The 17,125-nt window shown below is 45.8% G+C and overlaps 1 protein-coding gene across 1 annotated transcript in view; it reads right to left on the bottom strand.

Annotated features, from left to right (window-relative positions):
* GAP43 (growth associated protein 43) overlaps positions 1–17,125 on the bottom strand; it is a 64,012-nt gene that overhangs the window by 26,398 nt on the left and 20,489 nt on the right. Inside the window, exon 2 of the mRNA XM_086761190.1 lies at positions 5,005–5,632. Within this exon, the coding sequence (XP_086617316.1) occupies positions 5,005–5,632 (628 nt within the window). The remainder of the gene's footprint in view (positions 1–5,004; positions 5,633–17,125) is intronic.

Raw genomic sequence — 17,125 nt, forward strand, 5'->3', positions numbered from 1 at the left:
GTGGTTGGTGACAGCCAACATGGCTTCACCAAGGGCAGATCGTGCTTGACCAATTTGGTGGCCTTCTATGACGGGGTGACGGCATCGGTGGACAAGGGACGAGCAACTACATCATCTACCTGGACTTGTGCAAAGCTTTTGACACTGTCCCACATGACATCCTTCTCTCTAAACTAGAGAGACATGGGTTTGATGGATGGACCACTCGGTGGATAAGGAGTTGGCTGGATGGCCGCACTCAGAGAGTGATGGTCAACGGCTCAATGTCCATGTGGAGACCGGTCACCAGTGGCGTCCCTCAGGGGTCCGTGCTGGGCCCGGCCCTGTTCAACATCTTTGTCGGCGACATGGACAGTGGGATAGAGTGCACCCTCAGCAAGTTCGCCGATGACACCAAGTTGTGTGGTGCCGTCGACACGCTGGAAGGGAGGGATGCCATCCAGAGGGACCTTGACAGGCTGGAGAGGTGGGCCCGTGCCAACCTCATGACGTTCAACCAGGCCAAGTGCAAGGTCCTGCACCTGGGTCATGGCAATCCCAGGCACAAATACAGGCTGGGCGGGGAATGGATTCAGAGCAGCCCTGAGGAGAAGGACTTGGGAGTGCTGGTGGACGAGAAGCTCAACATGAGCCGGCAATGTGCCCTTGCAGCCCAGAAAACTAACTGCATTCTGGGCTGCATCAAGAGAAGCGTGGCCAGCAGGTCGAGGGAGGTGATTCTCCCCCTCTACTCTGCCCTGGTGAGACCCCACCTGGGGTACTGCATCCAGCTCTGGAGCCCCCAACATAAGAAGGACATGGACCAGTTGGAGAAGGTCCAGAGGAGGGCCACAAAGATGATAAAAGGGCTGGAGCACCTCTCCTATGAGCACAGGCTGAGAGAGTTGGGGCTGTTCAGCCTGCAGAAGAGGAGGCTCCGGGGAGACCTGATAGCGGTCTTCCAGTACCTCCAGGGGGCCTACAAGAAAGATGGGGAAAGGCTGTTACGTAGGGCCTGTTGCAATAGGATGAGGGGTAATGGTTTTAAAATAAAGGGGGGTAGATTTAGATTGGAAATTAGGAAAAAAATTTTTATGATGCGAGTTATAGAACACTGGAACAGGTTGCCCAGAGAGGTGGTGGAGGCCCCATCCCTGGAAACTTTCAAGGCTGGGCTGGATGAGGCTCTGAGCAACCTGATCTAGTTGGGGATGTCCCTGCTCCTTGCAGGGGGGTTGGACTAGATGACCTTTGAAGGTCCCTTCCAACCCTAACCATTCTATGATTCTATGATTCTATGATTCTATGATGCTCAGATAAGAGAACACCTTCTTGGCATGCAAATCACCTACCAAGAGGAGTGAAGAGACCTAAGAGATTGTCCTTCTTAAATCAATCGCCCATTGCCACTGAACAAAGCTTAGAAATTGCCCTACTGTACAACTGGGAATGCCCAGGATTTCAGATCAACTAATACTGGATATAGGACAGTTGTCTGAAGCTGCTTCCTAAGCCATTACCAACAGACAGGTAGAGTATGTGGAACTGAATAACAAGGAACACTGAGGGCCGTCAGGGGAATTAGCAATTGGTATGAATAATCACACAGCCTCTCCCTCACTCCAGAAACATTAAATATTAAGCATTAAAAATCATGCACGTCTCTTTATCTGGTTAGTTACTCCTTTCCTCTCTTTCTGTCTTCTGTGTCCTGCCCTTAGATAAAGGCAAAAATTTCTTGTAGATATAAGCAAAAAGCCCTTCCCTTTTGCTTGTATTTGCATGAGGGAAGATATCCACACATAACACGATACAGCCATTGTAGTAAAATTCAAGGCAGATGAACATCACCACACAAAAGTAGCACGGTCGGCATGCCTCATGGTAGTAGCAGCCAAGCACACCATGGCAACCAGCCAACTGATGACACTGGCTAGGAGCCAATTTGATTTATTTTTGGCAGCCTGACACTACATACTCCTGTGCCAGTCTTCGATCATAGAAACGGTAATAGATGACCTTTGAAAGCCAAGGGGATGACTTCTAGGAGAAGGCGACTGATGAAGCTGAAAGTGGATCTGTCCCCAGGCTGGAGGAGTACTGGAGTGGCAGATGTTTGGTAGCCCTCCCTCTTTCATGAATGACCAAACCATCGCAGCCATGCCAGCAATCACCAGTGCTGTGTTTGCTGGGAGATGACTGGGAAAAAGGTCAAGACACGGCAAATGTCTTTAAGCCTATGGAAAGAGTAAGTATCAAGAGACAAACAAAGAGGTTTAAAGAGAGGAAAGGAAGTAATGGGATGAAGATAGGAAAAAGAAAACATAGGCTTTCTGTCAGGAAATATTTCCCATCTGTGGGAACTTTTGTACTGTGATGTTGCTCTTTTGTGGAATATTCTTTAAAGGAAAGCAGCTTCTTATTATTCTGGACGTTGTGTTATACAGTGTATTGCAGAATACAACGCAGCATCCTCAGAGAGATGGACAGGAAGGTCTATTTAATCTTTTTTTGCATTTCTTTCTTGAATGGCTCCGGGGGCACTTACCCAGCTGTTCGAGTTTGTGACTGGAAGCCTGATATCATACTGGAATAGGAATTTAGAAAAAAATCTATATTCATTAACATTTTAAAGAGACCATGGCCACACACCTTCTATGTTTGCTTTCTGCAAACACTGGTAAGCTTGAGTATTACCGCATGCATATTGAGTAAGTATAAATAGATGCACATACTGGCCTTGAACACTCAAACAATCACTGAGAATTCCTTTTTAAATATATATTTGATTGTTGATTTTCCAACTTACTCTGTTGGCTAGATATTTACATAAGCAACAGTATCATGTGCAAATGCATATTAAATCATGCATTTAAATGGCCACTTCAAGTGATGTGGCCATGAATGGCTGGACATTTCAAATTATGTTAAAGCTAACAAGAGCATGAGGAAGATAACCACAAATAATTTAGAATACTGCATAGAAATAAAACATTCTTTGATGACTGGTGACTCAAAACAGGTAAAATTAAGCAAATGAAATATCCTGCTACTATCTATTTCCTACCTCTATCCATTACAGCAGATTAACCTGAATAAAAATAGAATGTTAATTCAAACCAGAATCACTATTCCTGTTTAGGAATAAGGCATCCCAAATCTTAAATAAGAGTTAATTAGCTGTCATTATCCTGTGTACAAAGGACCCCAAAACACTGATTCACTCAGTTCTACTTTTGCCATCGATGTTTATATCCGCGCCCAAGTATAAAAACAACACAAGTACAGCATGGAACATACCAAATTAGATTTCACAAATCACATGACATTTATATTGCCACTCAACTCATCACACAAAGTAAGAACAAAGGGCTGGAGACCTGGACAACAAAAAGCAAACTTGGATGATGCAGTTTCAAGGTTTATCTCTAGAAATATTGAAATGAAAGGAGGTAAAACCAGCAACCTTTTGTTGTTGTGTACATTCAGTTTAGACTCAGAGTCTTGAAGGCTGCTCACTTTGTCCATACCTTAAATCATAAATGTTCTGCATGAGCTCCTCTCCCAGTACTTATCTGCCCTTTTGGATATCTGTTCTTTCCTATCTGTCCACTTTGTTGAGCAGGAACAGAATTGCCTAAACCCCTGAGTTAACCGTGAAGCTTGGAAGTCTAATTAGAGAGTGGGAATTGTTATTTGTGGAAGAGAAGTGGTGGATCAAATTAAATTATGGAGAAACATCACTAAATGCAAGACTGGATGCTGATGGTCTGTAACATTTACATCGGGCTGTTTATGAGTATCAAAGTGATATGCCACATTTTTGCCCCAACAAGCTAATGAATACCGAATGCCCCGTAAAATTGAGTGTCTCATGAATGTGGAGGCCAGTTATGCTTGGCATTGCCTCTTGACTGTGTTTCATATGGTGCCTACCTCTGATGCTATCTTTTTTTTTTCTAATTTATGTTCTTTCTCTTTGATAATGTAAAGAAGGTAAAGAATAAGAGCAAAAGTATCCTCACATCTTTGATGTATTTTCTACCCAGCTCAGTATCACAATTCAAAACCAGCTCTTCTTTATGGTTTGGAAACACTGCCTCCTCTGTCAAAAAGGCTCACTTTTGCCTCTCAAAACTTTTCACCTCTTCCCAGGGGAACTAGTTAAGCAGAGTTGCACTCAGTCAAGAGCAAAGAATTGAAAACACCTCCTAGAGCAACTCTTTGCATTCAACCCTCTCTTCTGCCCTCATTCACTGAGCTGTCAGGGCCTTTAATCTTCCATTTCCTGACCTGATCCTCTTACCACGTGGGTCTGACCCAGCTGACACATCTAAAAGCTTCATGCAAGTATGGATGTCATGGGCTACTCCAAGTACAGAGGCTAGAGGTATTGGTGTGGATGAAACTATAAGCAATGCTGATAACAAGATGTTCCTGACTAAGATGTGGTTTTACCAGGAATCTCATTCATTCATGAACAGGTGGAAAAAAGACCATTTTGGCTCCTTCTTGACCATCCCACCAGCAAGGCTAAATGGCCTCCTGCAGTATGAGAGTGCTTTTGTCTTGTGAGATTTTCAGCTCAAGTTGGCAGTCTCCAGTGAGCTGGTATCAGCTCAGGCTGTTTTCTGGCCTGTGCTAGTGTGACCAGGAAAGTTCATCTCCCCCTTCAGCATAGGCAGAGCTTGTGGAGCTCTCCCAGGCTCCTCCAAGCTTCCTAGCTGGCTGAGACTCTCCTGCCACCATGGAAAAAAAGGGCTAGATGGCACCTCCACTTAGAGGAACAGGAGCCTTGAGAGGAGATGCTGTATTTCCAAAAGCTGCTGGGAAGCAGGGAAGAAGCTGTTAAGCAAAAACATGCAACTCCCTCCACCCATAAAACCCAGCAAGGGGATTCCCTTGTTAACCCTCAGTCTAACCCCTACACCAGCTCTTGCTGGCCAACCTCAGATGTGTCCCCAACAGACTGAGGGAGGCATCTATTTCTGGGGAGGCCCATTCCCTAGCAAGGCATTCACTCACCTGTCTTCTCTTCGGTTTGGCTGCTCTCCACTGTCTCCATTTGGGGTTGCGCTGTTGCCTTGGCAGTAGCATCCTCTGCAGCAGGGGTGGTGGTGGCAGTGGTGTCAGCAGCAGGCACGTCGGCTTGTTTAGGCTCCTCTTTGTCTTGGGCTTCGTCAGCCTTCAAGGACGGCGAGTTATCAGTGGAAGCTTTAGTGGCACTTTCCGTTTCAGCGGCAGTGGCAGCAGCGGGTTTTTCCTCCAAGGAGGCAGCAGGAGTGGCAGCCTGCGGGGCTGGCTGCTCTGAGCTCGTGTCAGCAGCTCCATCTCCTTTTTTCTCCTCCACTGGTGCACTGCTGTCTTTGCTGCCCTCCTCCAGCTGGGCACTGTCAGCGGCAGCTGCTTCTGTGGCAGTGGGAGCCTCGCTCTCTTTGTTCTCGGCCGCTCCGCCAGCAGGGCCTTCCTCCTTCTTGTCGGCGGCATCAGTCTCAGATGTCGGGGCATCTCCCTTCTTCTCCCCCTTGAGCTTTTTCCTTGTTATGTGTCCGCGGAAGCTGGCCTGGATTTTGGTGGCTGCCTTATGAGCTTTATCTTCTGGTTTGATGCCATCTTGCTCGATCTTTTGGTCTCCATCCTCATTTTTTTCAACCTTTGTAGAAGAACAAGGGAGGAGGGCAGAGGAGAAAACAGGCAGATAAGTTAACATTTTTCCAGGTGCAGCCCAGGCTCTGGTTTTCTTGGGAATGTCCCACCTTCCCCTCCTGCTAACCAGTGACAAGTTTCAAAGCAACCTTTCCATTTGGTAGGGAAAGGTTAGAAGCCAGGTGGCTCTCATTCATCCTAGGGCTGTACAGACACAGGGGGTTTCTAAAGGAGTTTAAAGCATCTCATCATCTCCGCCAGTAATGCTGAGAGCACCTTGGCTGTATGGAAAGGCTTGCACCAGCTAGGTTGTCTCTATTCCCATGATTTATTTTCCCATCCATTTTGAAATATACCGATTTTTTCCCCTACGCATTTTCAAAACACTCTCCAGAGAGGGATTTTCACAGTCTTTCCAAATCCTCCTTTGCCTTCAAGTCTTTGTTTCTTTTTAATGACACCTTGTTTCACAGGTGTGTGACTCTAATGACACCAAGTGTTTTGTCCTTTATAGCTTTTTGGCTCAGGATTGCCAACAGAGAATAGTATTGCTACCTGCCCCACCGCAGATGCATGCTGTCAGACATACACAGATATTCACAAGCACAAATGCCCTGCCCGCAAGGACTCCAAGCACTTTGCCTCTGCTCCCCACTCACGGTTTCAATGAAGGAATAATAGGCAGACAGGTATCAGTCTTTCCAATTTCAGCAGATTATTATTATTTCTCTGACTATTGGGGAGAATTCAGCCTTGCAACAAAGAACAGGCATTTCTCATGTTTTTCAGACTTAAGCCATGCATTACAGTCTTTAAATGGAACCAAAATAGAGCTTGTGTCTCATGCTGGTCTGCTGCAGACAGATAATGCTCAGCTTATAAACCCCCACTGAATCTACAGGACATACCAGGCTTCACCCCAATAATTTAGCAGCCCTTGGGCAAGTAACAGCTCAGCTGCATTTTGATGAAAGGACACTGTTCTATTAATATTCCCATTGGGAAACATTCAAAAGAGCCACTTGGAAGCAGAGCCACTGGCCTTTTTGCTGTCTGCCCCTGGTTTTCAACACCGGCTCAGGTCACAAAAGAAAGAAAACAAGCTGGCTGAGAAAGATAGCAAACATTTATTCCTGGATGGGAAGAGGAATCCACTCCTTAAGCCATTGCAATTGAGCAGTGCCATCTGGGGAAAGGGCCAGGACCAGAAGAGCAGAGAGAGGGGACAGCCTACAAATACATTCAAAAAGAGTGCAGGAGGAATAAGGGAGAAGAAGCCACTGCAGCATGCACACGTGGCACTGGAAACAGCATGTCTGTGATGAGAGGGAGAGAGGACTGCCCATACTGACAGCGAGCACTGGGGAACAGACTGGAAGTGACCATTTCCACTGCAGAGTGCAAGCACCAGCATGAGAGTGGGTCAGGCATACACATGCGAGTGAAGCTGTGCCAGTGAACTAAACACTTGGCCACTGGCATGCCAGACGTGGTACCCACCGTCTCCCTCAGTGAGCACAGGATTCCCCACCCTAGCACTGGTGCCCACCTAGAATTGTTTCCCAGATAAACAGGGGTGAGCTTGAGTGGGTATGGTGGCCAAGGAATGAGCAGCCCCAAATCATCAAGGAAAAGAACCGCTCCATACAGCTGTACAGGTGTCTGTATACAGCAGGAAATAAGTCTGGGAGTGAGACTAGGCACCTAGGATGCTTCAGCACAAGGAGTTTTTGTGATCCTGACCATGCCCAGGGACAAAACAGTTGTCCCTATCACAGGGGCAGAGCTGAGCAGTTATGTCTACACTTCCCCAAGTGCATTAAGTGACGTGGTACAGAAAGTGGGCTTTCGTGTTCATGTCAGCTTGTCAGAGAGCAGGTGACGGTTATGTGGAAAGATGATGCAGACGTTAGCATGCTGTAACCATTCATGTATGTCTTTTGCTTGCATAGCTCACTCTGCATTGTGTTATTCAGCATCTGGGGTAAGATTTTCAAGCCTCATTTCAGCACAAGGGGATGGAATTGGAATTAGCTTTAAACTAGCATGTTGGCAGAACAGCTGTGATCCAGACAGGGTAGTGCAGAGCTCTGCACAGGCTCATCCACCCTGCTCCTTAGGCAAGTTTTGCTGTTTGCTTTAAGTCCTGTGTTGCTGTGGCAACATAACTAGTCATACCTGGACTAGCTGTTTTAAGGAGAGCTTGAGCGTGCTTGCATTGCACTGTAGCCACAGCAACATGAAGATAGACAAGGTACTCCTTTCTAGCACTGTATAACACTTAGATGCCCTGGCTTTGACTCTCTCTCCCTAAGGACTGTGGCCAACTTCAAACAGCATCAGGATCGGGAGACTGGAAAGACAATTTAGACATAGCTAGAAGACCCTAAAGGTCCAGTCTCATATGCCTGACTCCTGCAAAACCATTACTGAACGTGACAAAACTGTTAATCCCTGAACAAAGACTAAAACCATTGCTGAAGGGAGATCTCTCTTGCCACTGGCCTTGCTTCTCTCACATCCCATGTACCTCCTGCGCCAACCAGGACAGCTGTTATGAGGTGTGGCGTGCTGCATGCACGCCTCCCATGACCCCAGAGGAGTTACCCCTTTACCTGGGCTCATCTCCTTCCCACTGCTAGCAGGAGGTCAGGGCATGGCAAGCTGCAGGGTCAGCTCTCCTGCTATTGTGACAGATGAACTCACAGAGAGCTGTGACTGCCAGCCAGCCCTTTACCTGGCAGGGAATGAGAGAGCACTTTTTCTCTCCAGGGAGGTCAGACTGAAACCTCCCACCTGCACCTACTGCCTCACAGAGATAAAAGGCTCCTTTGCTATTCCAATGACATCACTGTCCTCTTATCCCAATTGGGATGACATCAGTTTGAGTCCTTGCCAGACTGCAGCTGCAAAATGTATGTCCAACATGGAGTCTTCAGCATAATTTCAGACATAAAATATAAGAAACATGAGGCTGGGGCAGAGGTGGAGTTTAAGGTCATGGATTAAAAAAAATGTAGTAATAGTTTGTCTGTGCCAACTCAGATGGCTCTTAGTGGCCCTCACAAATCCCATTTCTATTCAGTCCTTTCCCACTCAAGCATCTTAGGCATTTGAAATGACTTATTTTCAGGCTACTGGACTGCAGCTACTTCTGGGGTAGGACATGGTATCCATCTAGTATGTGTGTCATGTTGTATAACAATGGTTTAGGTGAGAAACAGATTGTTCAGAGGGAAACTTCTGTTCACACACAAAAAAAGGACAACGGCTTTTCATGTGTGGATTATGCACACAGCAGATAAACCTTAATTAAGGAAGTTGCTCAAAAATAACCTGTATACAGTGAAGCTCCTGGAAAGCAACCTATCTTCCTTGGAAAGCTAAAGGGTGAGTCAGCCCTGACAGGATGTATTCAAAAGCATCTCAGTGGAAAACAAGAAATCTATCTGTCTTATCTATCTGTCATGCCTGTATGACATCTCGGTTGTACTATTGTGGCTTCTGGAATAAAGTTACTATTATTACTAGTGTTGGTACAGAATCTAGACCTCCTAGCCAGGATTCACATCTGGTAAGGATAGGTTTCATGTATTAGTATTCCATCACACACTCCCGTACATTTATGTGTAAAGTAAACTCATACGAGTACTTAATATTGACATATTCATTATATTCTCAATGTGCATACAATGTGTTGTCATTTTACACAGAGCAAATGTCCTGTTTCATTTAGTGTGAAACAAGTCACAGATCCTTCAATGGCAGAAGGACTTGAAATCACTGAGGCTGGTAGATACATAGCTATGTGGAGGTATAAAAGGACAGACATGGTCAAACCATTCAGACCATCCCCACATATCCACTGAAGCCCATGTGCAAACCTTTGCCTTTATGAAGCACACTGCTAAGCTTTTCTGTCTCTGTCTACACAGCCCACAACATCTTTCCAGTCCTAGAGGGATGATCCTCTCACCATCTCTGTCGGCTTGTCTGCCACACGTCCAGCTTTCTAGGACATCCATTCCCAGATAGACAGTTCCTATAAGTGAGACTTTCCTTGCTGTCACATAGCCGAGAGAGCAGGAGATGAAAAATGAATGGTTAAGACACAGGTAGGGCAGAGGTTAGTTCTTAGGTACAAGGAATATGGAAATTGCACGGAACCATGACTCTAAGAAGATTTCTAATCTCTGGCTCCCTTTCCACCTTCCATCTCCAAATCCACAGCTTACAGAGGGGTCAAAATATGTCAAAGAATGAAGAAAGTGTTACTATAACCTCCAGGCCCTTCTAAATCTCCCACATGCTGGTACAGCAGGAAAGGTGAAATGGAGAAACTAGATGTTTTTCAGATGTTCCATGTGTTTGCAGCCATACATAGGCAAAGAGCAAGAAAGAAGAGGATTGAGTGCTTTGCTCCTTGCTTGCTACTTGTCCACTTGTCTCTTGTGGTGTACCTCATTGCCTGGCCTTAGTAAAATAATCACATAGTTCTACATTTTGGGTGCTGGGATGGAGAGATGAAGAAAGAACTTACTGGTCCATTAAAAGGTCTTTCAATATTATAAAGTCTCCTCTGCCCCTCTCTGTAGCTTTCCCTTTCCTGGTGTTTCTCTGGCCACCAATATAGAGCATGTGTGAGCCTCCTTAACATTCATCCAAGGATCAAGCTGCTATACACTCAGTCATCACCTTGGTATTCTGCTTCTTTCCATCCTTAAATAGGAGCTCCTCTTTAACATGACACCAAATCCCAGAGCCTTCAATTCAAGGTGCTGTCTCCTGGAATTCTGAAACTCACGTGCCAGAAGTCTAGATTTAGGATTTACACAGCTTTCACCAGAGAAAGCATTAATACGGGCCAGAGCCTGAACATGTGTAGGACCAGTGACAGTTATCAATAACTCACTTCACAACCCAAGGGAAATATGGTACTTGATTATTAAGAAAAAAAAAAACAACCTATGTTCTCCACACAAAGATACAGGGACTCCAAGTCATTCCTTCCTCATGAGACCTGCGCTAAAGTACATGTGTAAATCTTTCCTTTAATTAGATAGGTGAAGTAGTGCTGAATCAACTAATCACCTGTGGTACTTGTGGGGTTAAGGTGCATCTCAGCCCATTCTCTAATCTTGACCAGAGCACAATGTATGTTCATAGTGATGTTATTCAAGGTCACTTGGGCCCAGAATCACAAAGAAATTTAGGCCCCTGACTCCCATTGATTTCACAGGATTGAGTCATCTCAATGCTTTTGTGGGCCTGGCTCTACATGACCTGATTTGTCTCCGAGATGGCATTTAAGGAGCAGAATGCATTGAAAAAAAAAGACCAGCTGTCTCCCCAGAAGGAGTGAAGCATGGAGACATGAGAGAGAGAAAAGGCTTTCACGCCTTCTGAAGTGAGGAAGCAATTTAGCACAGAGAATAGCTTTTTTTTAACCCGGTTAAAAGGTGTGAAGACACCTGGCTAGAGGATGGCACCTCTCAGCACAACCTATCTGCAAGGTGAGGAAACAAACAGAGTTCCTTTTTTTTTTTCCCAAGATGACTATGGTGACAGTGGGTAAAACACCCTTAAGAGAGAAAATCTTAATTCATCTCTCTGAAGGCATATGCAGGATGGTTCCCCAGAGTATAACTAGCAGGGTTTCATCTCTCCAGTTTCAAATCCTCTAACAATGGAGTTTCCACCCTTTCCTCTACAAGATCCTCTCACATGTAGGAAATTTCTCTTCTATTTTATTGTGCCTGGAATGGAATAGGCTAATGACAGTCAGGCAGATGGATGGATGTTATTCAATTGTGTACGGTAACTGAGAAAAGAGGTAGAAAATAATCTAAATTAGATCTATTTAGATATTTTCAGTGTGCCTTCTCAATAAATCAATTATACTCTCCTCACCTGTTTTGTGACTCTCCCTTCTGTTTGTCACCCTGTTTCTGTTAAGCTGGTGGTCAACTATGGTGTCTCCTACCACCCTGAAGCTCCTATAGGTCCAGTGGTTAAGTGGAGAAAGGCACTCAGTACTGCCTATGCTGCCTTTGCAGGCTTGGTCAAAGAAGGAAGAGCCTTGCCCCTGAACCTGATGCAAAGTGGCTGATATCCAGGACTCATGCTTTCTGGAGCAGAGTGGCTCATGGATGTCGTTGAGGAAGAGTACTTGCCTGGGGTCTGATCTGGGCTTTGTAGAGCACTTCAGTAGTTGTGGGGCACAGGATGTGTTCACTCATCTTTCAGATCAAAGCACCTGAAGTCTCAGAGACAGGACTGGGTTGCAGCTTGCCAAGGTGGTGCTTTCATAGTTAATGTCAAGGACATGTATGTATCCTGGGGTATGACCTAAGAGGGTGTGAGGGCACTTGAAGGCAAAAAGGTCTGCATGGACTGTCTTGAAGGCCTTGGGTGTTTAGCATGATCAACATTTATGCTCTTGCTTCAGATTGGATCCTGGCACATACTGTGCTGTGAGTTGTGCCTAGTCTCCTTCTTGGAGGGAAATACTTGTGTCACTCCAGAAGGAGCCAGCCAGCAGGCCTTCAGATCAAGGGACCAATGCCTGGAAATGCAGCAGGAAGGTATCCAAGCTGACAGTGTAAATCCTCTCCCAAAACAGACAATGTTGAAGAAACTCAGCAAAAGGACAGGTGAAAAATTTCCCTTGAACTATGACTTGATTAGAAAAGTCCATTCAAAGAATATGTGATTTCTGCTGCAGATGGGCTTTGACAGAAACACCAGCTTGGATGCCACTGGTCTAAAGAGCAATTTTATCCAGGCTCAAACTATGTGGTTTCTGTGGTCCTGTCCAGGGCAGTTCGGGCAAGGATGGTTGCTACTATGTGAATTATTTTAAAGTAGCATCTTCAGACTCTGAATCCCATGGTCTGCTGACCATGAGCAGTTAATGAAACCCTGAATTATTGATCTCTCTCCCTCCTCACCTTTTCTCTCTCACCCTCTTTCTTTGCTTACTTGCTTAGTTTTGGACTCCACTGAAATTTTCAAGGAATTGTTATTAACCTCTGGTTGCTCAGAGTGCCTGCCTCCATGAGGGCTGGACACATTTGCTTCTGTTCTAGTCACAGCCAAGGGCCAGAGGCTAATTTACAGCTCAGACTTGCTTCCCTGAGATCTGATGCAGGCAGCTGCTGAGCCTCCCCAGAGTCCAGGGTTATGCAAGGTCCCTAGGGTAATTTCCACAAGAAGCAGCAGCTTGTGTCCTCTCCTACCCCATTCCATGGGAACACAGAGCTGCACTCAGCTCTCCTAATGAGAAGTATCCCTACTTCTCTCCAACCTGAGTAAACTGCAGGCAGGGATACTACAACCCTCCCACTGCTGGTCTCTGAGGCTACCTTGACCTGGTTGCACCTAGAAATTGTGAGGAATTTATTGCTGGGATCATCAGCCCTGTCACTAGCTCAGCACTTGCTTGCGGTTCTTGCTTGTTTGCCCAGGGTTTTTGCAGCCAGCAGAATAGCATTGAAAGGCTCAAGTCCCAAGTCCATCCAACCTCTGAACCTTCTTTTTAACCTGCATGTTAATCTTGAATCCCCTCTAGTATCTCCTTCTGGCAGTGACTGCCAACACCACAAAATCACTCAGCCTAGTGATGACAGCGAGCTAAGCATCAGGTAACGCTCCTTCCCTGCTTGATGGTAAGCTCCAGGTTGTATTTGTTCTATTATTATTATTATTATTATTATTATTATTATTATTATTATTATTATTATTATTATTATTATTATTATCGTTCCTGTCACTGACATATTGGGTGCAATTTTCTCCTAAGAAAGCACTTGCAAGTTCATTAAAGTCAAACAAACATCCCCAGCAATTAGGGAAAGCAAGGCATGGACTGATGCCCAGTGGCTTGGGAAACTGCTTAGAGGATGGGCCGTGCTATTGCAGCAGTGACCTGCCCCCTCAGCAGGCCCCAGGCTTTGTCACTGCAGGGGTGGGCAGGGAATGGAGGTGTGGGGCTGAAACCCAGGGTGGGTAGAAGGGGCACTTCAAGAAGCTGGTCTGGTAAAGGGGAAGGCTAGGGGAGGGAGAAGACAGAGCTCAAGGCAGAGAAGGAATTGAATGAGAGTAGAGGAAAGGGAAGAACAAAGGAACAAAATGGGGAGGTGAAAAGGAAAGGCAAGAGAGAGGGGTAAAACCTGTCCAAAGCCAAGGCACTGAATGGAAGAGAGGCAAATAAATAAGAGGCACAATGACAGAGATGTGATACAGAGGAAGGGAGAGCGCAGAGGAGAGAGGGAGAAAAATCACTGATCCACATCCGAAGGGCATGACAGCAGGAAATACCAAGAAAGAACAGGCAGCTAAACAGCTGAGCAGGGTCTCCTGGAGCAGATCTGCATGACTGACCGTCACAGCCAAAAGAGGTGTTGGCAGTGCTTTCTCTGGCCCATGCCACCTCACTGCACAACCCTGGCTGTCATTTCCATGAGCGCTGGGCTAGCAGTGGTCCCAAGGACCCTGCGTCAGCCTCTTAACAGTGCCCTCCTGGGCAGCTAGCCTTGTCAGTAAGCAGGCTGATTTGGATGTGGGTGAGTTAACGTGTGACAGCTCTGGGCTGAGCTTCTCCTGCGCCTTCCCCATTCTGGACTGTGGAGGAGGGAAGCGAGATGGAGCAGCTTCTCCAAAGTGGCAGAGAGATATAAGAGAGGAAATCCAGGTGGGGAATGATGGGTGTTCAGTGCTTCTCTCTATGTCGTCCTACTTGTAAAATGTAGAGGGTGAGGTTTACTCGGCCCTTCAAGTGAAGTTTCGCTGTGGTGCTGCAGGGGAGGTAAGATGCTCTCATGAATATCCCATTCAATTATCATAGACCATCCCATCAGCCATGCTCACGTCAATTAAGGCTTCAATGAGGAAAATGCTTTGGCTATGCACCAGCCTCCTCTGTCTTCCCACACTGCTTTACAATGAACTGCTCCACAGAGCATCTGGACAGTGATGTTTCTACAGGACCTTTCAATCCCCAGTACTTTACATCTCATACTTGTACAAACAGGAAAAGGTGTCTCTCCTCCTGAACTGCAGCTACTGCTGGGGTGAAACCCTGTAGGTGTTACCTATGCTAACAGCCACATACAGCAGCTGAACTTCTTGGGGGACAGGGGTGTGTATCCCATCTAAAATGACAGGGTGACCTGAAGAAGGTAGCAACCAGGATTCTTGATCAGAATCTGACAAGGACAGAAAAGTTAGTACTGCCTTTCTTACCATTCGTTATCCTCCTGGACAGACCTTTGTCTTTTCTTTCTCTAATCTCCTGAAAGAGAGCCTAATCCACAGCACTGCCTTTAGCCAACAGCTTCCCCATTTCCCAGGGAGTAGAATACAATCTTTCAAATCACCAGAGCTGCCCCCAACAAAACTCAAGTAACCAGAGTTGCACGTCTACGTAATTTGACAAACTGGCTCTAAAACAGCTCTGTCTAAGATATTCTCTCTCATAATCTCTTTACTTTTTTTCCAGATAGACCAATCCCACATCCCCACTGCAGAGCTGCACTGTGTGTGTACCAGGATCTTGTATCCCAAATAGCAGGAATTCATAGCAAAGGTTATGAGTTCACAGCAAAGTCTATATCTGCTGGTATAGACTCCACCTCCTCACTGGGGCAGCTGGCTTTTTCTCAGCTTCTGGTTCTGATGGGTTCAACAGGGCTCAGTGGCATGGCCTCTCCTTACCAGGATTGGTTCTGCTGGCTCTGCTTCTTGCTCTGGGGGATTGCCTAACCCCACTAACACCAGCTCCACCTCCACAAGGACAGAGTGTCAGCCTTGCTGCTGGAGACAGAATAATGGTGTTGAGTGCTGGCTTTGATCTTCATGGAAGCTGTTTATTGATTTGTGTTGTACATCTTCATGCCCATCTGGGCTTGACTGATCCAGAGATTGCCCTCATGGCTTGCACTGGCCATTCTCTCCACCCACCCTTACCTCAGTGGTACCATTGGTGCTGATGTTTGTTTCACAGATCTTCTGCATGGCAGCTGATAGGGCTCTCATGACAGCATGTGTAAGCATGCTCACCACAAGCAACGGGTAAGACATGGACTCCTCTTATGGATCTGAATTCTACACAGCAACAGCATGTCTTAGATGCCAGAGACCTTATAGAAAACCTTCTGTAAAATCACTCTTGGCCTGCATTATTTTCTCATTTGTTTTATGTGTTTAAAGTACAAGCAGAGAAAGAAGGAGAGATCCCGTATCTCCTCCCTCCTTAGTCACTAGTTCAGGTGAGAATGGGGAGAGTTAAACCTACTCTTAAGATATCAAATATAGAACACAGGTCACTGGTCCCACTATGAGCTCTTAGATACTGCTGACTTACAGCAAAGTGTGAGAAGACCTAGAACATCTCTATTCCTCCTATCCCAAAGTTTGTACAACTTATTAACAAACAGTTGTATGGAGATCTTATTGGAAGTTCAATGCCAAATGCAATATCAGATGGTAAAACTGGAGTGTAATTTCATTTATTTCAATCACATTTTCACTAGGGATAATTTTTACAAGACCTCTGTGGTCTGCTGCTCCAATCAACTTGTGAAAGATTATACTGTTATGTTCCAGAAGGACTCTGAATCTAATTGAAGTAGTATCTGTAGTGTTGCAAGAGTCTCAAATGCATGGTGTTGTAGTAAGGTAAAATAGTGTGCAATATTTAAGTGGTGCTCTTATCTAATCCCTCCTGACAACGCAGGATGAGAACATCCTGAAAGGAGGCATAAGAGTCTGTCAAAACCTGAAAACATCTCCAGAGGGGACCTGCATGATACAGCTTCTTTCATCCAAGAACCTGGGCTTGAGTGCTTGAGACCATGTCCAGTTTGTGTAACTTCAGTGCTTTCCAAGGTCTGTAAAACTGATTAATTGGGCTTGTGATTGCAGCTGTCACTCCTGAGTGGCACAGCGCTGAAAGCATAATGTTGTGCCATACCCCTCTCCCATCCTTCAGGTAGGCTTGTCACCAGAGTGCAGACATGGCTTTGATTGGAAAGATCCTTTGGGGCCAATGGCGGCTGAACAAGAGACCCAATAGCCTCAGGGCTTAATCACTTATTCTAGAGACTGGCACTGAGCTATGGGAAATGCACATGTGGCTTTGAGCCATTTTGTTTCCTGCTTTGCTCCTCTACTGTATACAGCCCTATTGAAAAAGGGGGAAGGGGGAGGCAAGCCTGCAGCACATGCTGTGATAGACCCTTTGTGGACACTGTGAAGTTAGTGCCATAAAGACCTCCAGCCAACAGGAACATGCTGAATAGATGTGCTAGGGAAAAAAGCCACAAGTGTTTGGATTCGTCACTGACAAGGGCTAGTATATCACAGCCACATCTAAGTAGTCACCCAGACCTTCTCCTAAGCTTCCTGCTGTAGGAGAGCTGTTCTTTCTTTCCATTTTTCACTCCAAGGGTTTCCCATCTTTAAGCTGTTATTAAAAAGGACTTCAATAAGCTTTAAACAT

Source organism: Chlamydotis macqueenii, chromosome 1, assembly GCF_036417535.1.
Source record: "Chlamydotis macqueenii isolate bChlMac1 chromosome 1, bChlMac1.mat, whole genome shotgun sequence".
In the NCBI taxonomy this organism is placed as follows: Eukaryota; Metazoa; Chordata; class Aves; order Otidiformes; family Otididae; genus Chlamydotis; species Chlamydotis macqueenii.